Below are 26,650 nucleotides of genomic sequence, written 5' to 3'. Positions count from 1 at the left end.
ACACGTGTGTATATATGTACATATGTGTACTGTTGGTAGATATTCAGTTTGGCTCAATTTCAAGGTGCCCTTGCCTTGGTTGGATCTGTACACACGGCCCCCGATAGCGAACCGGTTCCGAAGCAATGAGTGAAATTGCGAACTGTATAATAAACAAGCACGTTTTTGAGTCCATTCAGTTTGGATTTGTGAAGAAAATATTGACCTTCGAACTTGACCTTTGGATACAAGCCTTTGAATAGTTATTACCGTAATAAAAATGCTAATCAATCAGGCTGTTTAGTAGCTAAGAAGTTAAGCAAAAATCTCTACATTCTAATTGAGTTGAAACTTTTCTGCTCTTAGCAACTCACATCATGCGAGGAATATCAGACTGCTATTTGTGGAGGCTCGTCTCTTCAGAGACGTATACATATATGTACGTAAATGTATATGTGTGAAGGTCTGCTTTTATGTATATCATTATGATATGGTTAGATATAAACAAATTAAAAGAAGTAAAAGAGCTCTAGTCGAGACTGTTCGACTATGAGATCCCCTGATCGCTTTAAAATGTTTACTTCAAACTTGAATTATTAAAATAGATTATAATAAATATCTCAGAATATAACAGATAACATAACACATTTTTAATGGTTGCCAAATGCTAATAATTTTAGACATTATATGTTTATCTATGATATGACAGCTAGTACTAAGAATAGTCTATATAATTATTATTATTTTTCAAATTCGATTATAATAACTTATATCCAAGATCTATAATTTTATATACCCACGAGTAAATATACTATATACCGCTGCCAGCCAATATGCTCTTAAATATTTAGTAAACAGAGTACAACAATTATTTCTCCATCATTGCGTTGTATTTCCCCTACCAAGAAGTTTTATTAAGTTCATAGAGAAGGCAATATAGAGTAATAAATTTTAATCGAGTAATTCTCCACAAGTGCAGAAAGTTGAGAAAATCTGCACAAATGAACTGCAAAGTCTTTATTGCTCAGTGAGTTCTCTCTCAGCCCAGATAGAGTATACATATATGCATATAGTGACTATAGTTAAAATTAGTTGGGGTTGTTTCGAATTGGGGTTATTGTTGCGTCAGTCCAAAGAACTGAATTAACTTAAATTGAATGCGGTCATCCACTTGGCGTTGGTTCATTTCATATTTCACATTTCGGATTTCGGATTTCAGATTAAGGGAACTATGCGAATCCATGCCGGAAATGAGTAGTCTAAATTAATTTAGTTAGAACAAAAGACGCTCCCACTAAGTTCAATTAGTCAGTAAGTGAGCACGATATACGACTGAGTTCATGAAAATAATAATATAGCACTACACAAAATTTAAACCAAGTAAAAAGTACAAATGCTGAAAAAATCACAATTTGTTGTTTAGAATAAGCTACATAGAAGAGAAGTGAGAATATTTATATTAGTTCAATATTTTTTGCCAATCATAGAAATAGTAGTGCTCGAAGTAAGAAGTTAAAATAAAAGTAAAAAGAATATTAAATAGTAAATTAAAAAAAAAAAAAGTTTTTAATTATGCTATATATATACATTTATCTTCCTCGAATTATTCGTAATTAAATGAAAATTTTGTTTTCGAATTATGGCATTGCAAAACTTAACTGAATTCCACGTAAGATGCTAAAGATTGTATAAAGTTTTGTATTTCATAAAGGCTTAAGTAAGCAACAAATTGAACAGAAGTCGCTAACTATTTAGTATAGTAAACACCATGAAAACAAAAACGATGGAAAGTGCAATAAAATGCAATTAACTTGTTTACAAATGGGTCAGCAATTTAATTGGCTAAACAAGTATGTTTACTCGAGTTTATTCGTATAAATGCAGTTGACATTAGAGGAGTCTCTTGATTGCAACACACATAAATATGCATATTTGCGTACTATATGGGGCTCTTATGTACATTCCCTAATAGCCATTATTAAGATAGAGCCATTCATCACGTCTCTCCTAGTGCATTCGAGCAATTTGATATTACATTCATAAAGCCAGACTAGAACAAGTAAGGATGCCCAAGACGGAAGTGCACGACTAGCAGATACCATGCACTTTATTATTCCAATGGTTCTATAATTATTTCTTTGTACATATGTACATATCAATAAATACAGGCACACACACATACACACACTGCGAGTCAATCTTCCTTCTACTTTCGAATGATTGCAGCGTATATAGAGGCTCAGTTAAAGTATATTATATTATATTATATTATATCATAAACATGTGCTTCACTGGCCAATATCAAGCTTCTTTACTCCAGTGTACTTGGGTAATGATTTATTTAATCTAGACCTTATTCAAAATAGACATTTGATTATATCGCTGCACTGATACCAAAATGATCCATTCACTTTCACTAATTTCACTAATACGGCCAATTTTATAATATTTTGATCATTTAATTTTTCGCAATAGTCAGCGAAACGAATCAGAACTAACGACAGAAACAGAAGATAAAGCACAATGTTGTAGCTATAACGGTGCATTTAAATGCTAGACTAGAAAATACGGTATGTATTCGATAAAACGAATAATATGTTTGGAAAACAACTGATTACCAAGTAATGCGAAATGTCGCAATTAATAAAATAAATATAGCGAGTTTATTTATAATATTTCTATTTAACTCAAAAGAATTATAGAACAAAGCAATATATACATACAAACATACTCGTACATGCACGCTTGCATTCTTCCATACAACTTGATAAACAAAATTATATTTCATTCGAAATATTATGAACTTATTCTTAGGAACCAAGTTCCAGCACAAGTTCGCATTCATAATTCTGCCTAAAATTATGCTTTGTTCTTTACGTTGAAGAGTAAAAATGTAAACAAATAAAGTATTCTATGAAAAAGTGAATTCCAGACAAAGTTTTTTCTCTATTCCAGATCAAGTTCAATTTTCATATAAATTATACCATACTTTGTAAGTATTAATTCCATTACAACTAAAAATATGTTTAGTGCTCTGATGGGCATATAAAAAGAATCAGTTTTAAAGTCCAGCATTAACGATATGAAATTCAGTGCAATTGGCTCAAGTTTCATGAATTTAGGGTTCACTGTAGATTAACTGTTTTATATTATACAGAAATAAAACTTGAGAGACGATGTTACTTACGCTTGCTTATGCATTCTATTTGTAGGTATATAACAAAGGGAGTGAAATAAGTTTTAATACCCAACACAAAATGCAAGCGAGGTATGATAAGTCTGTGAGAGATTATGTGAAGCCGACAAAAAATGATATAAAGATTTCAAATGCCACAGAGTATATAAGATCAGTATAGCCATTTCAGAATTACAGACTTGATAGTTAATTTCCTCGAAGATCGCTTCCCTTTTATCTACTCCAATCGAATGATAATTTAAAGCAGAATAACAAAATGTTAGGGCATTTTCTAGTCAGATATTTCCGATTAACGTACACTTGATATTGTAGATGTGGAAAAACTGCTTTGCTAAAATAACTCAAATAAACGTAGAGTTAGTTTAAAGCGATGAAACTTTATATCATTTATTGTGATGTGAGCTGCTATAGTAGTATATACATATGTACATATATTCAGCCAATTCTTCAAATGGCCACCGATCTCAGCTGGCACACCCTGTATTATTGGATACTGAACACTATAGTATGAGCTCATTTTGTGGGTGAGATCTCTTTGGGCTATGACACAATACAAAAAATATAAAAACTAACTGCCCAAGTATTACGAGTGCACATATGTCTGCATCGCTATGTATACATATATATTCAGACACAGATCACCATAACAGAACTATGCGAGCATGTGAGTCAGCTGAGTCGAGACTTAAACCGCCTTTGCAGTAGTATTCCATGATGATATTTGGGCATCATAATGTTAGCATACCCAAAAAAAAACCTGTAGATAGATATTACGTGCTTGAAATTAGAGTATAGAATATTTTGATAAATAAAAATGGATAAACAAGAATAAGATAATAATTTTTTAAATGCTTACCCAAAAGGGTAAATAAATAAATAAATAAAATAAAATAAATAAATGCATGAAAAAGATTTTCAAATTTTTAAAATTAAAAATTTTTTTTTTTTTTTATATTAATTTTTGAAAATATTTTAAATTCGTATTTTATGTGAAGTTCTGTCAGAATATTTTTCCCATAATCTAAAAATATATATTGTCCATGAATAAGAATATTAATAAATTAATGATATATATTTTATTGAAAATGAATAAATTATTGAAGTAGCTAATGACATTAATATTGTATTATAAGTTTAGCTCGATTGCGTGCCACATCGGTGACGTATCTCCCTCAGCCCAGTGTTTGGCATGACAAATACAATAAAAGCGACATGTGACGACATATTAATTTAATTTGCATAGCTTGAGTAGCGAAAGCTTCGAATTAGCGGGAGCTTTTCAAAAACTTTGACTTGTAAACATGTTTGCTTCAATATAAATATTTGAATATTGAGAAAAAAAAACGTATAGAAGTATCTAGAATTTTCATTACAAATATACCTATATTATTTACACCTTGTGACTGAAAATATTGTTAATACTCTAGCTGAAGGTATAGTCATTTGTCTATAGATCTGTTTCTAAGCCACAATTTTGTGTTTCAAGCGCTGCTAATTGACCAAGCTATAAATATATTAATGTGCATAAATATGTATAAATCTAAAAGTGACTTACTAATTATTTTAGCACAGCTATAAAATGTTTTTAAAATTACTATTATTGCCTAACTACATTGTAATTGTGACTTACTATTTCTGCTGATTTTCAGATACTAGTAAAGTAACAAAAAATATTAAAAGTAACAGCTTTTAGACGAAACTTGGGCTGTGCTCTAAAAAATACTAGTTAAATACTAGAAAAAGTATTTCAAGCAAATGAGCGTTGATTTGGTCACCCTATGACAAAATTGATTATTCTTGTGCGTTGCCCCGAAAATGGTTAAAGCATTTGATTTACTGCTTTTGGCATAGCGAACGGAACCGCAAACTTATGCATGCGAATTGGGAGAGGCTTGAAATGTATGTATGTAACGGGGTACAGTCTGACCAGCATTCAATAGACAACGATCCCCCATCCTCGCGCAGCCCGATCCAACAAGACATTGACTGGCACTGTTACTGTACTTTAGCCAAACAGAAGAGCTTGCGTGACATCTCTCTGAGCTTTTTGTCATGGCTCTCTGGCTCTCACTCTCTCTGCCTATCTCTTCGTGCGTCTTGTTAAGCAGGTGTTTACCTCGCATGTGAAATCGTTCGCCAAGTCAGTTTGAATTAGAATCTCAATCAGCGCACAACGTCGAATCAAATAAGAAGCAACCATGCCAATTGGTGAGTCGTGAGCTGTTCTAATTGGACTGAAGTCAATGGATAATTGAATAAGCATAATATATTGACCTCAAAATAAATACAGTGGATTTACTGTTTATTATGCCGGCTGTGACAGCTCGCACGCTATATCTTTCTTCGCTCTCTCTTTCTGTGTGACATCCGTATTTGTGGCTATTTTGGCCTATGTCCAATAAAACCAAGAAGAGAAATGTCGAAAAGTGTTGTGCTGTTAAAAAATTCTTAATATTCATCAGCGTTTTCTGTAGTTTTGTTTTCTGTTTTATGGGGCATTGCCCTAAATCAAAGTTAAGAAAAGTGGTAAAGCTCGATAAGACTGCATTTGCAGGATCATTTGTAAGGTCTAACAATCGAATAGATAATATGTTTTCGAAAGGTGTAAAAGAACTTGTGAATTCGTAGCCCAATTCCAGTTGAGATAACCGAATTTGAGTAGCTTTGCAAATTATTTGGACTGAGTTGGCAAATTAAATAAATTACCTTCTTATCGCCTCCTTGAACCCTGGCAATAATCAATATTGAGCAACAAAAATTGTCTATAGCTTGACCTCGCGGTGCAGGCAAATGATGTCATTCGTTGTGATGTGAAATTTCGCACAAACAAACATTCTACATGCCACAAACATATATAAATCAGATGCACAAACACAATTGTATATAAATACATACATATGTTTTTATTTTTACACATAGTTATTTTTGAATGCCAACAGCTTTTTAAACGTTGTCAGAGTTAAATAGTTGGATGGAGAGAACGTTCCTCAAACAAACATCTAATTGGTGTCTGCGAGCAGTTAGCTCTGCCTCAGAACCACTCTGAGCGGGCGGGCGGGCTTCACTGTAGCAGAGCTAAGCTCTCTCAGTGATTCATAGCTGAGGTCTAGAGAATGCTGCGAAAAACCGGCAACACTCAAAATGACATCATGCGAATCAAATGCGTTGTTTCTTTTCTCATCCAAATAACAACGGAATCAACAGACAGCGCGAGTAGACGACTAGCAAATACTCTAAAAAACAAAAAATATTAAAAATTTTTCATTATATGTATTTATTTTCTTTTCAAATGCTCTCGCATTGCAATGAACTCAAGTAAACGACTCGCAGATACCCTAGCCAAATATTAAATATTGATAAATTTAATAATAGCCTAAAATAATTCGCATGTTATATATATTTTTTAATTTATTGTCGTAAAAAAAAAAAACAAATGAGAGATATTTGCAAATACCCTAGCGAATAATATATCCAAATATAACCAAATACATTTTTACCTTCTTTTTTTTTTAACTAATAAGAAGCTCTAATATTGTTTACCTTTTTTGTTGATATTTATTTTTTCCCAATTTTTTCGCATACCCTGTAAAATTATTTCATTTACCAGCTGTCTTTTTATGTTCCCAATTAAAAATCATGACTGATTTTGGAATTTTTCCATTTAATATATTGTACATATACATACATATATGATTGTATTTATTTTTAGTGATTTCTAAATATATTTCTTGTTTTCCTTTGCAGAAGTGAACACACCCGATAAATTGGAATACCAATTCTTTCCGGCCAGCGGCGGCATCTTTACGTTCAAGGTGCGTTCGCCCAAGGATGCCCATCTGGCGCTCACCTCTGGTCCTCAGGTTACACCGCCCATTTACGAGATCTTCCTGGGCGGCTGGGAGAACAGCAAGTCGGTCATACGCAAAGATGGCCAAAAGCCCGAGGTGGCCGAGGTGCCCACACCCGGCATCCTGGATGCTGGCGAATTCCGTGGCTTCTGGGTGCGTTGGTATGACAACGTGATCACCGTCGGACACGAGGGCGATGCGGCGGCATTCTTGTCCTACGATGCCGGCTCCCTGTTCCCCGTCAACTATGTTGGCATTTGCACCGGCTGGGGTGCCAGCGGCACCTGGCTGATAGACGGTAAGCGCACTCAGCACTCAGCACTCGGCAGTTAGTGGAATCCCACTCAATTTCGATTCATTTGCAATTTCACAGAGGTCGCACCCTCGGCACCCGTTCTGGGATTCACGGAACCCACAGGCAGCGGTCCTGGCTGCTGGGTGGCCGCCGCCAATGGCGAGGTGCCACCGAATGCGCTGCAAGGCGGCTTCGATAGCAACGAGCAGCTGTATATTGCGCGCGCCCGCCACGAGGGCGATCTCATTCCCGGCAAGCTGCATCCATCCCACGGCGTCACCTACGTCGCCTGGGGCGGCGGCGAGCACGGCCACAGCGAGTACGAGGTGCTCTGCGCCGCCGGCGGCAATTGGCTGCCCGTCGAGGCCGGTAACATTCCACCCAATGCCTTCCCCGCCGGCGAGACGGCCGAGGGCGAGCCCCTCTTCATCGGACGCGCCACCCACGACGGCACCGTCACCGTGGGCAAGGTGCAGCCATCGCACGGCTGCTGCTACATACCCTATGGCGGCGAGGAGCTGGCCTACAAGGAGTTCGAGATCTACGTCTCCAACTAGATCGGCTTTCGCCACAGAGGCCACCGTATCTCGAATAGTCGCACATCCTGGTAGATGCCTTGAGACGCACGCACTGAAATCCGCTAATGCAACAACAACAATCGATATTCCAACGCCTGGCAGCTGAATATACTTGGTTCTATATTTATTTCTTGTCAAATGAATTTCTGTATTGTTAATGAATCTCGAAATCGAATAGCGGTTGCTTTTATCTATTGTTTTTTATTGTAACTTTTGCAAAATTAACCTGAATTGTTAATAAACCTTAAGTTTAAGAGAAAGTGAGACTTGATTTATTTTTTAGCTGTCTAGCCAAGTCCTTAGATAATCAGAGTGAACTTTGGGCCGTTATCAACTAAATGAGAGGTTGATCTTTTACAGAATCAATAAATGAATATATATAAAATAAATACAGTTTTTTGTAGTATTGTATATCGTAATATATAGCATTTACTATAAAACGGAAAAATGAAATGAAATGAAGAAAAATTCATATGAGAGCAGCTAAAACTAATTCGATATACCTCTGAAAAATTATAGCTCTAGCTGCTATAGGTCTTTAGACTGCGGCGTTCATTTATATAAACAGACAGACGAACGATTTATGTCGTCTCTTTGATCAAGAATATAAATAATGGAAAAAACGTAGCATTATAGGTTCTGCTACGCTTTCTCCCCATAGGGGGATTACTTTTGTACTTAAAGCACTGATATCGTTCTCTAGTTCTTGGTAATTACCTACTTTTTATCCTAGATAAGCTGCACTCATGTAAGTGGGAGAGTAATGAATTCTTAATAAACCAAGTGAAGTGTCATATGTATTATTTTTTAAATGACTAACTACTAAATACCCTGCAGGAACTTCAAAACCTCTTCTAGTTGACTTTTAATTTGAATTTAAGAAATCTCTGAGTATTAAACTTAATAATACTATATATAAATCTCCATGGCAACCGACGATTAATGTAATGTTTTGTTTATTGATTTGTTTGAAGTGGATCGATCGACTAGAGCTTAAGGAATATCAAGTAAATTGCACTTACTGCGGCAACTTGAGCTCAAGTGGACGCATAAATATGTCACCTTGCCTCGGAGCTGGTGATAAGGGGAGCGTATAAAAGTGACAGTCGCAGCAGCTATCAAAAGTTAGTTCAAGTCTGAGGCAGTCCAAATGAACAAGTTAATAGCTCTGCTGGTCGTTCTTGGCCTGAGTGCTCTCGTTTCGGGCGAGCGTAAGTGAAAAGTGGGCGTGGCGCAGGTCGAGCTAATCAGTCATGATCCCATATCCGTCTCTATTGAAGGCATTGTCAACTGCTACTGGGGCACCTGGGCGAACTATCGGAGTGGCAATGGCAAGTTCGATGTATCGAACATCGATGCCAACCTGTGCACCCACCTGAGCTATTCGTTCTTTGGCATCAATGACAATGGCGAGATTCAGTCGCTGGATACCTGGCTGGACTATGACTTGGGCTTCATCAGCCAGGCCATTGGCCTGAAGAGCCAGAATCATAATCTCAAAGTATTGGCCGTGGTGGGTGGCTGGAACGAGGGATCCGTTAAGTATTCGGCCATGGCCGGCGACTGGAACAGGCGCCAAAACTTCATCAACTCGGCGCTGAACTTACTGCGCAACAACGGCTTCGATGGCTTGGATCTGGACTGGGAGTACCCCAATCAGCGTGGCGGCCAGTGGGAGGATCGCTCCAATTTTGTGACTCTACTGCGCGAGCTGAGGGAGGCGTAGGTATTCATAAGCTCATACTTCAGCTCCGATCTAATCTGCCCATTGTGCCCTCCCAGATTTGCACCTTATGGCTATGAGCTGAGCATTGCCGTGGGCGCCGGCGAGTCGATAGCCAGCAGCTCCTATGAAATAGCCAATATTGCCCAGCAGGTGAACTTCATTAATGTTATGACGTACGACTTTGCCATGGCTTCCGATGGCCAGACTGGCTTCAATGCGCCCCAGTGGGCCATCGAGAACTCGATTAACTATTGGCTCAACAATGGTAAAGCATTTACTGAGCAATTATTTCTTCCGGCTAACTTAATGGATATCTTTTAGGGGCGCCCGCTGATAAGCTTGTGCTTGGCATTGGCACATATGGACGCAGCTTCCAGCTAACTGACGCCTCTCAGAACTGGCCCGGAGCACCATGTCGGGGCGTGGGCGGTGCCGGCCCCTTTACCGGCGACGGCGGCTACCTGGGCTACAACGAAATCTGCGTGAACAATTGGCAGACGGTCTTCGACTACAATAATGCAGCGCCCTATGCCTTCTCCGGCGATCAGTGGGTCAGCTTCGACAATGTGCTCAGTGTTCAGTGGAAGATGGACTTTGCCCTCTCCAAGAATCTAGCCGGCGCCATGGTCTGGTCCCTGGAGACCGACGACTTCCGTGGCCTCTGCGGCGAGTCATTCCCTCTGCTGAAGACCATCAACCGAAAGTTGCGTTGGTAATGCAATAAGAATGGAAAATTGCAAAATGTGAATGAAATAAATGATGAAAAATAAAATCTTAATTTTTAGTTTACCAATTTAATGATCATACTCAAAGTATAACTGAAACAAGCTCGGGCATTGAGAATCCAATTTTAAGCCAGGAAATACTATAATTAAATTTTAAAAAATATTTAAAAACATATATTCATATTTTAATATAAGTCCTAGTTTCATTTTGTATATAAATAAATTAATTTTTGTGGCAAGTTGATGTCGATTACGTCTCTCACATCCTCTGTCTCTCTCTATCTCTTTCTCTCTTACTCTCCCTCTCTTTCTTTCACTCACTCAATCACATTCTCCCTACTTCTCACACTATTGCTGTCTCTCTCTCACTTCATTATAATCTAATATCCTTTGAGCTTTCTCTCTCTCCCTTTTTTATTTATTATTTATTCGTTTCTGTCTCTACTTCTCTCTAGTTCTTCTGTCTCTCCCTTTCTCTCTTAACAATAAGAAAAAGATTTTTGAGTTATCTTAAAATCTCCATCTAATATTTATAATATATATTATATAATCCTTCTGTGCATATTTGCTAAATTTTGATTATATTTTTAACTAATGCAATTTCATATCATTTGATGCACTTGAATAGTAAAAGTATATCTTTTATTTCCTTGATAAAACTTTGGCTTGATCGAATATCAATAGATATGAGATAGGCGTTATTGCTTATTAATAAACTTTAGCTTATATAGGCAGTAATAGTACGTATCAAAGGTATATTCCACTTAATTGAAACTAAACCGAACGATAATGTAGATATACATAGTAGGTGATATTGTATATCTGGAAATGGGCTTATTGTCAATCGAGTGATAAACTCACTATTTATATAGTGATGAGTAGAGTGGTGTCTCAGCTTTCATAGGAAAGATATCGTTATAAGATTGACCCACATCATAGCATTCTTCGAAGGCGAATACCTATTTTATGACAACATTGAAATACCCTCTCGAAAGCGTTCATTCAGCCCATAGGTATATAAATAATCATACTAGCTATTAGATATTTTAATCAGAGTTTTTAAATATTTCTGCCGGCAATAAATAATTTCCAGGGGGGTCAAAAAATCGCTGCATCACGAATATATTTTTGTTTTAATAAAGTGGAATGAAGTACTTAGCCGATTTTACTCTCTGCTTAATCTCAAGTAGTACTATGTAGCTTGGCACTTGCCATGAGTCAAAATTTAATTTATGCGCATTTGTAATCGAGATTATAAAATTAATGCAATATATTAGGACATTGTTTTTCATGAAGAGAACTTTTATCTACACAAGGCATGCGTGATTATTCAATGCGTAGTAAAATTGATAAAGGAACTGATAAGTAAAACGACTATAAAAGATACCACGGAATAAGCCGACTCACAGAGAAAACATGAATACGCTTGCGTGCTTAGTATTATTTGTTCTTTGCCTCGGCCGGATGGCCTCCTGTGACAGTAAGTGCGAATTCTTGTTCGTTGTCAGCTCATACATATCATCTGGCTGTATCTTGCAGAGATCCTCAACTGTTACTGGGGCACCTGGGCCAACTATCGACCGGGAGATGGCAAGTTCGAGCCGTCGAACATCGATCCATTCCTGTGCACCCACATTAGCTACACGTTCTTTGGCATCAGCGACTCGGGCGAATTCAAGTCCCTGGACACTTGGCTCGATATGGACGATGGCCTAGGTAAGTATCTGTCCGGTATCATAATAAATTGTTCTAAAAGCCATTAATCATGAGCAGGCTTTATAAGCAAGACAATCGCACTGAAGCAACGGAACCCCAAACTCAAAGTATTGGCAGTTGTGGGTGGATGGAACGAAGGATCCACCAAGTACTCGGCCATGGCAGCAGATCCAACCAAGCGAGCGACCTTTATATCCTCCACATTGGCATTCATCCGGCAACATGGCTTTGATGGACTCGACTTGGACTGGGAATATCCTGGACAGCGCGGAGGAAGTTCAGCAGATCGGGCGAACTTCGTAACGCTTCTACGGGAAATTAAAGAAGCGTAAGTGGAAATGTGAATCAACAATACATATACTAGATATGTTATATATCCCGGTGCAGATTCGCTCCTCACGGCCTCGAGCTGGGCATCGCTGTGGGAGCCTCTGAGGCGTCTGCCGCCATTTCCTACGATATTCCGGCAATTTCTGAGCATCTAACATTCATTAATGTTATGACCTACGACTTCCACATGGCAATGGATGGCTACTTGGGATTCAATGCTCCATATCCAGAGGTGGAGAAGTCCATCGATTACTGGCTGAGCCAAGGTCAGTAATGCAGTCCAAATAATTTCATTTACTTATGCCGATCTTTTAGGTGCGCCGGCCGAGAAGCTAATCCTTGGCATTGGTTTCTATGGCCACAGCTATCAGATGGCGGACAGCTCGCAAAATCAGCCGGGAGCACCTTGTAGGGGACCCGGAGAAGCCGGACCTTTTACCCGTGAAAAAGGTTTCATGGGTTACCACGAAATATGCCAAATGAACTGGCAATCTGTGTTTGACGGAGAGAGCAAGTCGCCTTATGCATTCAGTGGGGATCAGTGGATTGGCTACGACAACGTGCAGAGTATCGAACTCAAGATGCAATTGGTGCAGTCACGAAATTTGGGTGGCGCCATGACCTGGTCCATCGAGACCGACGACTTCAGTGGGCTGTGCGGGGAGACTTATCCGCTGTTGAAGGCAATGAACAGGGGACTGGGAGTGGATGTGGGCAACGGAGGAGGCAGTGGTGGCGGTGGCGGTGGTGTAACTGCTGCACCTACACCTAAACCGACTCCTGAAGGCGGCGGCGGCAACGGCAATGGCGGCGGTGGAGGTGGATCCAGTGAGGGTTGCACAGGAGATGGCTACTTCTGGCAGATTGGAGACTGCAATCGCTTCTATCAGTGCGTGAATGGAGCTCGCTATGACTTCAATTGCGGAGAGGGTCTATATTTTAACCTTGACACACTCAGCTGTGGTTGGCCCGCAGATGTCGATTGCCCCTATTAAGACTCTAAATAAATAAAGCAAAAGGCGTAAACTATTTTATTATTATTTTTATATAGAGCCCACATTGTCTACATAACAAAAACCCCAGCAAGAAGTAGGAATGATCTAGGAAATCCCTGGAGCTATACAGCTTAAATCTAGTATAGAACTTTTCAATACATACATAATAAACAATACAAATACACGCATACAACAGGGCATACAAATAGAAATGACTGTTTTCTATCTGTCAATCGGTTAGCCAGGTATTCCCAACTGGAGCACCTTCACTTGTTTGCTGAAGACTATATGAGAGATAAAAAATATGTTATTTGGAATTTATTATTAATGCTATCTTAATGGAAGATGAAAGATTTTATCGGTACAGATTATATGATTAGTCCATGAATGGGTAAGATAATAATGGACCAGATAAGTCAAGAGACTATAAAAGAAGCCGCCGAGTTTGCTAAATGCCACAGAGAACATGAATACGCTTGCGTGCTTAGTATTATCTGTTATTTGCCTCGGCCGTATAGCCTCCAGTGACAGTAAGTGCGAATTCCTTTTCGTTGTTAATACATATCATCTGCCTGTATATTGCAGAGATCCTCAACTGTTACTGGGGCACCTGGGCGAACTATCGCCCTGGAGATGGCAAGTTCGAGCCGTCGAACATCGATCCATTCCTGTGCACCCACATTAGCTACACGTTCTTTGGCATCAGCGACTCGGGCGAATTCAAGTCCCTGGACCCATGGCTCGATCTAGACAGTGGCCTAGGTAAGTCCTGACGGCGGATAAAATCATCGGTAACATAAAAATGACTTATGTTATAGGTTTTATAAGCAAGACAATCGCACTGAAGCAGCGGAATCCCAAACTCAAAGTATTGGCAGTTGTGGGTGGATGGAACGAAGGATCCACCAAGTACTCGGCCATGGCAGCAGATCCAGCCAAGCGAGCGACCTTTATATCCTCCACATTGGCATTCATCCGGCAACATGGCTTTGATGGACTCGACTTGGATTGGGAATATCCTGGACTGCGCGGAGGAAGTTCAGCAGATCGGGCGAACTTCGTAACCCTTCTACGGGAAATTAAAGAAGCGTAAGTGGAAATGTGAATCAACAATACATATGTATACTAGATATGTTATATATCCCGGTGCAGATTCGCTCCTCACGGCCTCGAGCTGGACATCGCTGTGGGAGCCTCTGAGGCGTCTGCCGCCATTTCCTACGATATTCCGGCAATTTCTGAGCATCTAACATTCATTAATGTTATGACCTACGACTTCCACATGGCAATGGATGGCTATTTGGGATTCAATGCTCCATATCCAGAGGTGGAGAAGTCCATCGATTACTGGCTGAGTCAAGGTCAGTTATGCAGTCCAAATAATCTCATTTACTTATTCCCATCTGTTTAGGTGCGCCGGCCGAGAAGCTAATCCTTGGTATTGCATTCTATGGCCACAGCTATCAGATGACGGACAGCTCGCAAAATCAGCCGGGAGCACCTTGCAGGGGACCCGGAGAGGCCGGACCTTACACTCGAGAACGAGGTTTCATGGGCTACCACGAAATATGCCAAATGAACTGGCAAACTGTGTTTGACGGAGAGAGCAAGACGCCTTATGCATTCAGTGGGGATCAGTGGATTGGCTACGACAACGTGCAGAGCATCGAGCTCAAGATGCAATTGGTGCAGTCACGAAATTTGGGCGGCGCCATGACCTGGTCCATCGAGACCGACGACTTCCGTGGGCTGTGCGGGGAGACTTATCCGCTGTTGAAGGCAATGAACAGGGGACTGGGAGTGGATGTGGGCAACGGTGGAGGTAGTGGTGGCGGTGGTGTAACTGCTGCACCTACACCTAAGCCGACTACGACTCCGACTCCAACTCTAGCTCCGATTGGAACTCCAACCCCGAACGCTACTGCGCGTCCAACTCCAACACCAATTCTAACTCCAACTGCAACTCCAACTACAACTCCGCCTCCGGAAGCGACTGAGAATTGTGCAAGAGATGGTTTCTTTATGCAAGAAGGTGACTGCAATCGATTCTTCAGGTGTGTGAATGGAATTCGCTACAACTTTACTTGCCCGTCAGGTTTATACTTCGATATTAAGACGAATGCCTGTAATTGGCCTTCATTAGTCAAATGTCCATATTAATTGGCAAAGAGAAAAAAAAAAAAAAAACATAAATTGAAAAATTGGTTTACATGTGTGTAAATCTCATGCCTTTGATTTATTTGATTTTATTATCCTACTAAACACTGTTTTAGGAAATGTTATTTACAGGACATGTTAGCAATTTAAAATTGAGTCAAAGCTTAACAGCAATTTTAACAGATGCGTATAATATATTTATATATATAATAATTACTAAACTGTTAGAACTAGTCATTAATCCGAAATGATTTTGAAGCAGTGGTATATAATTTAATACGCGGCAACATTTAAATAACATAACAGAGCACTAACTGAAAACATAACGGCCTCAACAGAATATTGTCTTAACATTAATACTAATTTGGGATTTTTAACAGCACTGTAAAGTAACACGACTGTTATACTTAAAAAGGCAGCGGCGTCAAAAATTATTGTCGGCTTCTTTGAACGCGCGTAAGCTGACGTCCCTTTTGAAAATCTATTTGTAAAAGTGAACAATTGTCAAATTTTGTAAAATAAATACCAGGACATAAGGACAAGTAAGTGTTGACAGCAATTATAGGCATGTGAACAACGAGATTTGCTCAAATTACAGATGCAACATCAGAATGTCAACATCATCGATATCCTCCAAATTGACCCTCTCGCTGGGCGAGCAGCAGCTGGCTAAATTGACTAATGAGTCGGCAGAAATACGAATGCGTGCATTGGAACAGATTGAAACGCGTTTCATACGTTGTCTGCAGCACGACGAAGCAATTAACTTTAAGCCCGTGCTGCTGCTTAAGCAACTAATACGCTGGTTTGGCCACACACCGCTAGCTGCTCCAGATCGCGTGCTAGCCCTAATGCTCGAGTTGTTGCGATCGGATTACTGCGAGACTGTGGTCAACAAGATTCCTTGCCAGCGCCTGGAAGCCGAGCTGAATAAGATACGAAAGATACTCAAAAATGTGGAGTCAAAACGTGCTATGGAACTGCTGGACAATATACAGAGCCTGGTGCCTTACCTCTACAAGGAGTTTAATATTTCTCCCATTAACAGTAACCCTAATGGGAATAGCAACAATAGTTCGGGTATGTTGTCTTATAAAAGATAATGATGTTAGGTATATGATATGCGGTTCGTTTCAACAGGCGAATCCCGTGAGAGCGTCGGTGACATGGAGTTGTTTGCCTTGGACAACTTTAATATTGGCCCAGAAGACTTTGAAACGGCCTGGTCGTGCGCTAGCCCAGATGATGTGGCCACAATGAAGACCCTTAACGACACTTTGACGATTGGCAACGACGTGCAGCTGCAGGAGAATTTGACCAGCATTCAAATCAAATTATGCGATTATCCAGCCGAACAACTATTTCAGGATCCGTATATATTCCTTCAATTGCTGCACGTCCAGCAGTTGCAGGCGGACGTAACGTTGTTGCACGCCAACCGGGCGCTGTTGACCTTCATCAAGCTGCTGCAGCATCGTCTGCGCGTGCGCAAGGAATCGAATGACACTGGCTTTAGTGCCATGACCCACGCCACGTTGCCTCAGCAATTGCGCGTTTCGAGCGTATTGAGCTTGCTGCTGAATGGCTGCTTGGAGCTGCTTGGACCACCGCTGCTGGAGCATTGCGCTCACAATTGGCATCTGATCGAGCTGAGTTTTGAGACAATCAGAACCTATGATCAGCTGGGTGCAGCGATACCAGAAAGTATTGTGCAGCGACTGGGACTGATTGTACCCAAGCTGATACGCTACTGCATCAGCTTCGATGTGAGCCACGCCAGCGAGATACCGAGCTTGGTGAAAAAGCTGATGATCCCCCGGCTGGAGTCGGTGATTTTCAATGGACTGCTCTTGGATGTTCTGGCATTGAGCTTGAAGACCAGTGAGGGCATTGCCAAGACGACCGCCCGGTCATTGCTGCAGCCACTAATTCTGGACATTTCATACCTGTCCTGCTTGCCCGAGCGCATGAAGGCGTTGTGCGACATCTGTGGCATAGTTGCCCCCGAGACGGCGGCCGAAGAGCAGAATATGGTGCGCATCAAACAGGCCCTCGGCATGGGCCTGGCCCAGTTGGTCGATGAGAAAAAACTGACGGCCATAGAGTTGCTGCAGAATCAGAGCCAAATATGCCTGGTGCTGCTGATTCTGGGCAGCGATTCCCTGATGACGGCACTAATCAAGGCGATTGTGAAATGTACCAGCTTCTACATAGCCAAGCCCGAGCTGCGGAAGGAGGCAGAGTCGCTGCTGTATACCCTGTTCGATTTGTCCAACGAAGAGTTGCGCAACTCGGCCTTGCGCCAGCTGAAGCAGCCCGTTGTCGATCACTTTCACGCCTTCATGAACGGCACCAACTACATGGCCGGCTGCAACAACCTTGAGCTGGCCCGAAACCATATTCTCGGCCTGCCCATGAGCTCGCAGCTGTTGCGCAGGCTGTTCGTGCTGGGCTGGCGGCCCGAGCCGTCGGTCCAGGTGCAGCAATGGGTTGTCGACTACATGATAATGATGGTGGGGCTGGCCAAGCTGGTGCCCTCCAAGGACTTTATTAAGATATTTAAGATTGTGATGCCCGTCATTCCGCTTATCGTGTGTCGCGCCATCGACCAGCCGCAGCTGCAGCACATGCTCTGGGAGCTATTCGATCCGGATAACGAGTTTTTGGAGCCGCCGCAGTCGTTGCGCGGCAATGTCTGTTACCTGTATCATCCGGATGCAAAGTATCGCAAGGACGCCATAGGTCGGATTGGCTACGTGCTGGTCTGGCAGGATCATCAGCACAAGTACCGCCCGGCCATGGACAAGCTGTGCCTCGAGCTGATTGGCCACGACATCTGTCTCATTAAGCCGCCGGTCAACTACTACAGCATCTTCAGCGAACGCTCGCAGTTGCCCTTTCAGCGCAGTATGGGGACATTGTTGCGTCTGCTGGAGACTCAAGATCTGAAGCCGAGCATTCGCAAGTCCACACTGATTCAGCTGAACGTGCTGATGCACAGCTGGGAGGCTGTACACTATTTCACCACCTGCGACAGCGCCTTTGTGCTCTGCCTGAGGGCGCTCCACGATCCGCTTGTGCGCGAGACAGCCGGGGGCAATGACGAGGTTGAGACACTGCTGCCGGCAGTTAGCATCATACTGCGAGTGATCTTCCGCAGCGAGCGATTCCGGCAGGAGTTCAAGCACAACGCCGAGATGATCGTCTGTCTGCTGCGCTGCCTCTTCCTGATGCCGCACGAGATGCAGCTGCGGGCCGACGTGAGCATATGCATCTTTACGCTGCTCTTCCATGAGCACGTGAGGCCAAGAGAGAATTGCCTCAAACTGGACGTGGATCTCTCGGCCATGGTGGTGCCGGTTACCTACGAAGTGGACCACATCGCACCGCTGACAGACGCCACCGAGGGACTGGAGCTGCAGAAGTCCCTCTACGAGAAGCACTTTGAGAGCAATGCGGCCATCGAGTCTCAGCACTGGCGCCTCTATGTGGCGAACAGGGTCTGCGGCTCGCCGAAGAGCCTGTCGCTGTCTGTCGTCGGTGCAATGGACATCAGGGATGCGCTGAAGCTGAAGCCAGCCGACGTGGCTCTCGTGCAAGCTACGCTCGTGCACGTCCAGCTGGAGAAGCAACTCATCGCTGCCAAGAACTGCAGCAGCCACGAGACTCTGCAGCAGCTGGTCGCCAGCGTGCAGCTGTTCCTAGTGCTGCTGCGCGACGAGGTGGAGCCGGCCCAGTGCACTGCCCTGTGGAAGCTGATGCACCGTTATGTGCGGCTCACTCCCGGCAACAATGCCGATCTGCTGCTGTACATTTCGCTCTTGGAGCTATGCCTGAACTGTTTGCGTCACCGACTGCCCGAGGTGGTGAACGGCCTCAAGAATGCCCTCGAAACCGATCCGCATCATAGTTTCCGGGAGATCCTGCGCGATGACACTGTCTCATTGAATCTGTTGAGCCTGGTCACGGAGTGCCTGGTGCAGCTATTGAGGTACCAGAACATCCAGCTCACCGTCACCTGGCCCAGCCAACTCTTCGATGAGCTGAGCACACGGGCGCGCTCCCTCTTCGAGCAGCGCAAGCTGCAGCATGTGCGCTGCGTCTTGGCCGTGCTGCGAGAGCTCAGCGAACAGCCGCTGCAGTTGGACAGCTCCAAGATAGAGGTGAGCAGAGATTTCCCCATGAGTTGGGTATATATTCTATTCCAAATGCATCTCTCATTGCAGGCCTACTATCAGCACTATGTGCAGCTGTCGAGCAACCTGCGCACCTCCACGCAAACCGGCGCCCAGTGGCAGCGCGACTGTCTGTTCATCGTGTGCCGGATGCACGTCATGGGCAAGAAACTGGGCTCGCCGTGCTCCAAGGTGCAGGGCGAAAACAAGGTGCTGCGCTATCTGCTGGGCCTGTGCGGCCACTCGGACACGGAGGTGCGCTCGCTCGCCTGGGTGGCAATGGCCAACTGGATCCAAAATGCCGGCAGCAACATGACCAAAGTTTTGCTCGATTTCCACGACTTTCTGCCGGGTGGAATGGCTGCGTGCTGCCTCAGCACGATGCTCGATGATCACGAGGCGTTGCTGGTGCGCGAGCTGGCGGGACGCGTGTTCGAAATGCTGATACGCAATATTGGAGCAGCAGCATGCAACGAGCTGTTCAACTATCACTCGTACCTGAAGCACGCCCACGCAGCGATTATGTGGATGCAGCTGCCGCCAGAGAAGCAGCAAGAATCCGGACTGAACTCGTCGTTCGATCTGATTAGCTGCTACGTCAGCATCTGTGCTAGATTGATCCAGCTGGAGCCCGGCTGGTCTGCCGTCCTCTGCAACCATGCCTTCTTCAATGCACTGGGCGACGTCCTGAAGATGCCCACGCCCGCCCAGCCCCTGCTCAGCGCCTACATGGAGCTGTGCGCTGGCCACATCTGCAAGCTGTACGCGATGTGCTACCAGCGGAACTTTGATTGTCTGCAGCGCGGCATCTGCCGCGATCCGGTCTTACTGAAGAGCTTCATCTCCCTGATTAACACCGTGCTCGATCCGCAGATGGTGAATGAGAAGCACATCGAAGAAATTCTGAAGCTCCTGATGGTGTTCTGCAAGGATGCGAATGCCTATGGCTTTCTCTGCGAAAAGTTCAGGGAACATCCCGAGCTGTTGTTCGACCTGCTGCTGTATGGCCTGAATGCGATCTATCTGGATACCGATATCCAGAAGTACACGTTGTCGGCGATCTCGCTGCTGCTGATAAAGGCACAAGATGCGCCCGAGGAGCTCAACTTGCTGCTCGTGTTCGAGGCGTATGTGGAGGACACGCGCACCGATGGCGACGACAAGAGGAAGGAGAAGCCCAACGACAGCGATGACAAGGAGAACAGTGCAAATGATTTGAACAAGCAATTGAAGACGATGAGCTTGAAGCACACGTCCAAGAAGAAGAGCCTCGGAGGCAAAGGTGGCAAATCGGCGGCAAAGGCGAAGGAGGCGACAAATGCCGCCGTTTTGCTCTATCACGGCCTGGACCAGCTGTTCGAGCACCTCTTTCCGTCGAAGACATACAGCTTTCTGGTAGCTCCCAAGCCGCTGCATGTTCAGGTGTGCGAGGTGCTTGGCAATTTGCTAAAGCAATCCGTTTGGGCCGTGGACGCTGCGCGCCAGTTCAAGCTGCTGGAGCGCGTGCTGCATCTGCTGGAGGCGTTCCTCGATGACAGCAACATTGGCAATGCCACCGTCTATGTGCGGCGCGTCGGTGCCCACAAGTCGCGCGACATCATCAACAATCTACTGGTGCTTCTCAACCTGCTGATGCACTGGCAAAACTCGCCGCATACCATCATTACGGAACCCGTGACGGCCGCCCGCATCGTCCGCATGATCGTTCGCTTGTGGCCGTGGCTGTCGCATTCGGCCGTGCTGAAGCACATGACAGTGCGCCTGACCACGCTGCTCACCGAGCACTCGTTCGAGATGTGCAAACAGACGTCGCAGGTGCTGTCGGGCCAATCGCACTCGCTGCTCCAGCTGATGGTGCGCGTGGCGGACCATGAGTCGACCAAGAAGGAGGGGCCCAGTGCCAGCGCCAAGCCGGAGTTGGCCAAATGCGGCTCAGACTCAATCATCGAGGCCTCACTGCGCGTCATGATCAACTGCTGCTCGTGCGCCGAGGGGCGTCTGAGTCTGGGCAAGATGCGTGTGCTGGACATGTTCGATACGATCATGCCGGCTACTGGCAGCAATCCGATCAAGGTCAAGCCGGAAGCCCTAGTCAACTGGATTGCGTTTTGGGAGGTGTTCTCCCGGTACGAGCTCGGCTACAAGGTCTGCCACCTCCAGGGCCTGCTCCATCTGGTGCGGCGCTCGCCCCCGCTGAGCATTCTGCGCCTGCGCTGCCTCCGCATCGTGCGCAACATGTGCTTCAGCAACCACAATCGCATGCTGCTGGTCAACATGACGGGCTTCACGGACTTTCTGCGCGACATTGTCTCGCAGCCGGTGCAGGACGGCGGCGGTGGCGGCGACACCAGCATCGACTCCTACGTGGAGCACCATCTGGTGGTCCTCTGCCTGTGGAAGCTGTTCGGCTTCAGTGCCAAGTGTCGCGCCATGCTGCGCGGCACCAAACTATTCAAGCAATTGACCATACTCTCGGATCATCTGGCCTCTCTCCAAGCGGACCGCCCGGAGCAATTCGAGGCGGTGCCCTTCGCTGTCGAACTGAAGGATCTGCTGGGCAAGCTCTTTGATTCGCTGCAGGCATAACTAACCAAACATAACTCTACTTAAACCAAACATTTGCATTTGCATGTTATGAATTTGCACTTAGTTTTTCAACAACTTTTAACTTTCACTTGACCAATTTCCATTTATATTATTGCTTAATTGCCAACCGAACTGAATATGCAAATAAATATATGAATTACAATACTCGTTCAATACTAACCAATGTAAAGTCTAATTTCTATATGTTACAGTACTAATTTAGTTAAATACTCTATATATAAGTGCTATGAATTATGTGATGATAAAATTTATTTTGATATATTATTATTATTGTTTTTGTTTATTTCAGTTTAATGTCTTATTTTTATAAATCATTAATTATTTGTATGCAGGCAAAGCATTTTTTGACTGTTATTTTTTTTTTTTTTTTATTTAATACAATATTATACATTTGTAAGTCTTTATATGGAGTTGAATGCGTCAATATTTAGTAGGAAAATAAGTTTAATTTGCAGACTAAGTTCAACTGGTTACATATTCGCAAAAGCCGTTAAAATTTGCATTCCAAATAAAGAAACACTTAACTTTGTTGAATGAAAACTTTTCATTGAATAGTTTCAATTTGGGATTTCACTGTACAAGAAAAATGACAAATCCAATTTTCATATACTTCTCATAGAACAGAACAGAAACAGCTCACCTGATGATCCGGACTGTTGAACTGGGCCTATCTCGAAATCCTTCTTCTGGTCCTCTTCTAGCATCCCAAGGGAAAGCTAATGGCTAATGCCTCCTTTGGTTTCTTTCGGTTTAACAGTTTGGAATTATAAGAACCGGACTTCTTTCAGCTTTTCAAAAGTTAGGCGCTTTTTATTGATAATCTGGATACGTAAAAGTTGTATGCAGCAGTCGTTTCAGTCTACTGAACGAGCATATGGAAGCGACATTCGCTTTTATACCCTCGACTAGAATGTCATCCCGAGCAACATGTAAGCAACTGTAGAGAGTAAATAGAGAGAGAATTCGGTTTAATGACGAGTCACAACGAGTCCCATCTGGTATACTTAGTATAAATGATCGCACACCTTTGTGTAATTTATGCTTAACAAGTTATGAATATACAGAGAAACATACATATATATTCTTTTTCACTTACATATACCCCTACCCTCAATTATTATTCTCTATAATAATTTATATTTTATGGAATCGCTTGTAATAGCTAGCCTATATAAATAGATGTATTGGGTGTCTACCAGTCAAGCCCAGCCAGCTTGATTACTGAGCATTTCCTAGTATATCCACTGCACATACTGCCATCATAATTCAAGCTCTAATAGAATGTGACTTAATAAATTTACAATAAAAATAATAATAATATATATAATAATAGAAGTTCAGTTCATAATAAAAAAAGCTCCCATCTAAAATCAAATGTCATTTGTTTCGGTATCCGACATTGAGAAACAGGCCATGGTGGAGCTCGAACAAAATGCTCTCGACTATTACAGAAGTGGGGCGGGGAAAGAGTTAACGCTTGGCTATAATCGCGAGGCCTTTAAACGGTTCGTATTTAATTATCTTTTAAATTTCACTTTTGAATGAAATCATTATTTATTGAATTTATTAAATTAATGAAGATATTTTTATAAATTTGTATTATTAAGTTCCGCAATTTTTGGTCGCTTTACTCAGCTGCCAAGAAGAAATTCTAATTGAGAGCTCTCATAATTCTTTTTATTTATTTCCAAACAAAAAGTCTCAGACTCTTTAAGATTTTTGACTTCCTTGATATTGTCTCTTAAACCAATACTACAAATAGGTTGCGTCTGCGTCCCCGTTGTCTACGCAATGTTGCACAATTGGAGACAAGTTGCTCCATTTGGGGGGAGCACTTCAAGTGGCCACTGGGCATTGCGCCCGTTGCCATGCAAAGGATGGCTCATCCGGACGGCGAGAAGGGCACAGCGCGAGCTGCAGGAAGCGCTGGATGCCCGTTCATTCTGAGCACACTCTCAAACACCCCGTTGGAGGAGGTGGCTGCCGCGGCGCCCGAGACCTGCAAATGGTTTCAGCTCTACATCTACAAAGATCGGTGAGTTAGGGTGGACACTGTCTGAGAGATATAAATGTGGATATGCTTGGCTATATATAGGGCGCTCACCGAGAGTCTGGTGCGTCGCGCGGAGAGAGCTGACTTCAAGGCTCTCGTCCTGACTGTGGATGCTCCGATCTTTGCCCAGCGTCGAGCAGATGTGCGCAACAAGTTCTGTCTGCCAGCCCACCTGAGTCTGGGCAACTTTCAGGGCGCGCAGTCCAATGTGGCCTCATCCACAGGCGACTCGGGCCTGAGCGAGAATGTGGCCAGCCAGTTTGACTCCACGGTGACCTGGCAGGACATCAAGTGGCTGAAGCAGCTCACACAACTGCCGATTGTCCTCAAGGGCATCCTAACGGCCGAGGATGCCGAGCTGGCGCGTGAGTTCGGCTGTGCGGGCATCATTGTCTCCAATCATGGCGGACGCCAACTGGACTCGACCCCAGCCACAATCGAGGCACTGCCCGAGGTTGTCCGAGCCGTCGGCACTGATCTAATCGTCATGTTGGATGGCGGCATTAGGGAGGGCAACGACATATTCAAGGCTCTGGCTCTGGGCGCCCATATGGTGTTCATAGGTCGCCCTGCCATCTGGGCCCTGGCCTGCGATGGCCAACGTGGCGTGGAGCATCTCTTGACTCTGCTCAGGAATGACTTTGACATCACAATGGCCCTAACAGGCTGTCCCACTCTAGCCGATATACAGTCCTCAATGGTGGTGCCAGAGTCCACTTACTGGCCATTTAAATAAATATTCTATTAACACTTTATATGTGGTCCATAAAATATATATAATATATATCTATATGTATATTTGATTCAAGTTATACTGTTTTTCTTATATTTTTATATTTTTAATTATCATTTAATTAAATTCTAATATAAGCAAACGAAAATAAAGATTTTTTTTATTTTTATTTTTTTTAAATATATATTTATATTTTTTAAATATTATATTATATTATTAATTATAATTTAATTCAAATTGAAAATGTTAACAGAAAAATAAATGTATTAAATATAATATTGCTTTATTAATAATCAATAATAAATGCAAACATTTTACTCCCAGAGAACTGAACAGTGGCGGCAAATAAAGTAGGCATACCTCAAAATCTTCTGTAGAAGTGTTTGAATCGTAACGCTCAAACCTGAGCAAAGGCATTTGAGACTGTGTTAGAAGAGGAACAGCTGCCTAGGAGGCGCTCATACGTAAATTGGCTCTCTATGGCATTACAGTGATTGACCAATTGGAGCTGGTTAAGCATCAATCGAATAATATGGAGAACCAATGCGCCTTTCATTTCTCTGCATTAACAGTTATACACCTATACAGATGTCAGGTAAAAGTCTTTTGGAGTTCATGCATGACTCTATAGTGTCTACCCTACAGCACATTGGTTCATTCTTTTTTCGGATAATAATAAATAAATAAATAAATATGTAATTATATATAATATATTCTGAACAAATCCAAAGTTTATAATAATATTTTACTTTAGAGTATTTACAATAAATTCACTTTTAAACTCTGAAAGGCATTAAAGATATCATTTATGTTCTTTATTTCTGAATGAATTATTAATACATTCAACATTTTATATGTTCTCTAATTTTTATTGGATTCAAATTTCATGCTATATTTTTCTAAATTTTAAACATTTGTTTTGTTTGCATTGCAGCAACAATTAATTATAATTAATGTCCGCTCGCCGTGTGGGTGTGCCGATTCAGTCTGATCTTTGTCTAGATTTTTTATTTCAATATTTGCCACGTGTCGGCGTTTAATTAAGCTTGCTGCTGTTGCACTTAAGCCACGCCCATTTCCTGTTCTATTGTAATTTATGTAAGTTTCTTAGTGGTTCTACATCAATTTCTGCAGCGGAAACATTTCTGCTTTTTGATGGCTGCGACAAATGCGAAGCATCACATATATTTGGGCACACGCGTCAGGTGTCAGAGCGACGCGACGTTAATTGTGGCAACAACAAGTGGCCAAAGGCCCCCAAACAAAGTCAAAATAAGAAACAAAGCAATAACAACAACAACAAGAACAACAAGAACAACTGCCATGCGAATGGCGTTAAGTTTTCACACAGCTGTGCAACAAATGAAACCTGTCAAACATTTACATGCATCACTCAACATCATTTACACCCACAGTCACACACACACACACACACACACACACACATACATATACAGACGCCCGCGATTCTCCAAAATCTTTACAGCAGAGATTCCAAATTTTGTGAACTAAAGCGAAGAAGCAAAACAAGTTAACT

The 26,650-nt window shown here is 42.8% G+C and overlaps 6 protein-coding genes and 1 long non-coding RNA gene across 7 annotated transcripts; 6 read left to right on the top strand and 1 right to left on the bottom strand.

Annotated features, from left to right (window-relative positions):
• The first annotated feature begins 5,222 nt into the window (after positions 1–5,222).
• On the top strand, positions 5,223–8,156 carry LOC108616882 (C3 and PZP-like alpha-2-macroglobulin domain-containing protein 8). Its single transcript, XM_018012392.2, has 3 exons — positions 5,223–5,383; positions 6,920–7,321; positions 7,397–8,156. The coding sequence occupies exons 1-3, from the start codon at positions 5,374–5,376 to the stop codon at positions 7,873–7,875; spliced, it is 891 nt and encodes a 296-aa protein (XP_017867881.1). The 5' UTR covers positions 5,223–5,373; the 3' UTR covers positions 7,876–8,156.
• LOC149268551 (uncharacterized) lies at positions 7,537–15,687 on the bottom strand. The gene is made up of 2 exons (XR_016270417.1): positions 15,599–15,687; positions 7,537–15,511 (listed from the first exon to the last, which is right to left on the bottom strand). It is a non-coding gene; the product is annotated as an uncharacterized LOC149268551 (long non-coding RNA).
• On the top strand, positions 8,973–10,400 carry Cht9 (Chitinase 9). Its single transcript, XM_018012390.2, has 4 exons — positions 8,973–9,107; positions 9,177–9,618; positions 9,679–9,887; positions 9,944–10,400. Exons 1-4 carry the CDS (start codon positions 9,047–9,049, stop codon positions 10,336–10,338), a joined length of 1,107 nt encoding a protein of 368 aa, XP_017867879.1. The 5' UTR covers positions 8,973–9,046; the 3' UTR covers positions 10,339–10,400.
• Positions 11,673–13,422, top strand: LOC108616883 (chitinase-3-like protein 1). Its single transcript, XM_018012393.2, has 5 exons — positions 11,673–11,827; positions 11,887–12,063; positions 12,121–12,391; positions 12,451–12,659; positions 12,709–13,422. The coding sequence occupies exons 1-5, from the start codon at positions 11,764–11,766 to the stop codon at positions 13,386–13,388; spliced, it is 1,401 nt and encodes a 466-aa protein (XP_017867882.2). The 5' UTR covers positions 11,673–11,763; the 3' UTR covers positions 13,389–13,422.
• LOC108614944 (chitinase-3-like protein 1) lies at positions 13,805–15,684 on the top strand. Its single transcript, XM_089470905.1, has 5 exons — positions 13,805–13,918; positions 13,974–14,150; positions 14,207–14,477; positions 14,541–14,749; positions 14,800–15,684. Exons 1-5 carry the CDS (start codon positions 13,855–13,857, stop codon positions 15,546–15,548), a joined length of 1,470 nt encoding a protein of 489 aa, XP_089327031.1. The 5' UTR covers positions 13,805–13,854; the 3' UTR covers positions 15,549–15,684.
• Positions 15,688–15,951: 264 nt separating the features above from the next.
• ana3 (rotatin homolog anastral spindle 3) lies at positions 15,952–22,486 on the top strand. Its single transcript, XM_018012388.2, has 4 exons — positions 15,952–16,087; positions 16,144–16,625; positions 16,686–19,708; positions 19,772–22,486. Exons 2-4 carry the CDS (start codon positions 16,157–16,159, stop codon positions 22,304–22,306), a joined length of 6,027 nt encoding a protein of 2,008 aa, XP_017867877.1. The 5' UTR covers positions 15,952–16,087; positions 16,144–16,156; the 3' UTR covers positions 22,307–22,486.
• A 941-nt stretch (positions 22,487–23,427) lies between these two features.
• Positions 23,428–25,282, top strand: LOC108616880 (uncharacterized). The gene is made up of 3 exons (XM_018012391.2): positions 23,428–23,832; positions 24,090–24,362; positions 24,423–25,282. Exons 1-3 carry the CDS (start codon positions 23,702–23,704, stop codon positions 25,114–25,116), a joined length of 1,098 nt encoding a protein of 365 aa, XP_017867880.1. The 5' UTR covers positions 23,428–23,701; the 3' UTR covers positions 25,117–25,282.
• Positions 25,283–26,650: the final 1,368 nt, after the last annotated feature.

The sequence above is a fragment of the Drosophila arizonae genome, chromosome 5, assembly GCF_054131065.1.
Source record: "Drosophila arizonae isolate 15081-1271.41 chromosome 5, UAZ_ARI_1.0, whole genome shotgun sequence".
NCBI lineage: Eukaryota > Metazoa > Arthropoda > Insecta > Diptera > Drosophilidae > Drosophila > Drosophila arizonae.
The sequence above is the reverse complement of the archived record's forward strand: the minus strand, read 5'-3'. Positions and strand labels throughout refer to the sequence as shown.

Bases quoted from the DNA above. Each gene is read 5' to 3' on its own strand.
- LOC108616882 (XM_018012392.2), top strand. The intron at 7,322-7,396 runs GTAAGCGCACTC...GCAATTTCACAG, and splicing joins CGGCACCTGGCTGATAGACG to AGGTCGCACCCTCGGCACCC.
- Cht9 (XM_018012390.2), top strand. From the start codon at position 9,047: ATGAACAAGTTAATAGCTCTGCTGGTCGTTCTTGGCCTGAGTGCTCTC. The intron at 9,108-9,176 runs GTAAGTGAAAAG...TCTCTATTGAAG, and splicing joins TGCTCTCGTTTCGGGCGAGC to GCATTGTCAACTGCTACTGG. The intron at 9,619-9,678 runs GTAGGTATTCAT...GTGCCCTCCCAG, and splicing joins CTGCGCGAGCTGAGGGAGGC to ATTTGCACCTTATGGCTATG.
- LOC108616883 (XM_018012393.2), top strand. From the start codon at position 11,764: ATGAATACGCTTGCGTGCTTAGTATTATTTGTTCTTTGCCTCGGCCGG. The intron at 12,392-12,450 runs GTAAGTGGAAAT...ATCCCGGTGCAG, and splicing joins CTACGGGAAATTAAAGAAGC to ATTCGCTCCTCACGGCCTCG. The intron at 12,660-12,708 runs GTCAGTAATGCA...CCGATCTTTTAG, and splicing joins CGATTACTGGCTGAGCCAAG to GTGCGCCGGCCGAGAAGCTA.
- LOC108614944 (XM_089470905.1), top strand. From the start codon at position 13,855: ATGAATACGCTTGCGTGCTTAGTATTATCTGTTATTTGCCTCGGCCGT. The intron at 14,478-14,540 runs GTAAGTGGAAAT...ATCCCGGTGCAG, and splicing joins CTACGGGAAATTAAAGAAGC to ATTCGCTCCTCACGGCCTCG. The intron at 14,750-14,799 runs GTCAGTTATGCA...CCATCTGTTTAG, and splicing joins CGATTACTGGCTGAGTCAAG to GTGCGCCGGCCGAGAAGCTA.
- ana3 (XM_018012388.2), top strand. From the start codon at position 16,157: ATGTCAACATCATCGATATCCTCCAAATTGACCCTCTCGCTGGGCGAG. The intron at 16,626-16,685 runs GTATGTTGTCTT...TCGTTTCAACAG, and splicing joins GAATAGCAACAATAGTTCGG to GCGAATCCCGTGAGAGCGTC. The intron at 19,709-19,771 runs GTGAGCAGAGAT...CTCTCATTGCAG, and splicing joins TGGACAGCTCCAAGATAGAG to GCCTACTATCAGCACTATGT.
- LOC108616880 (XM_018012391.2), top strand. From the start codon at position 23,702: ATGTCATTTGTTTCGGTATCCGACATTGAGAAACAGGCCATGGTGGAG. The intron at 23,833-24,089 runs GTTCGTATTTAA...TACTACAAATAG, and splicing joins AATCGCGAGGCCTTTAAACG to GTTGCGTCTGCGTCCCCGTT. The intron at 24,363-24,422 runs GTGAGTTAGGGT...GGCTATATATAG, and splicing joins CTCTACATCTACAAAGATCG to GGCGCTCACCGAGAGTCTGG.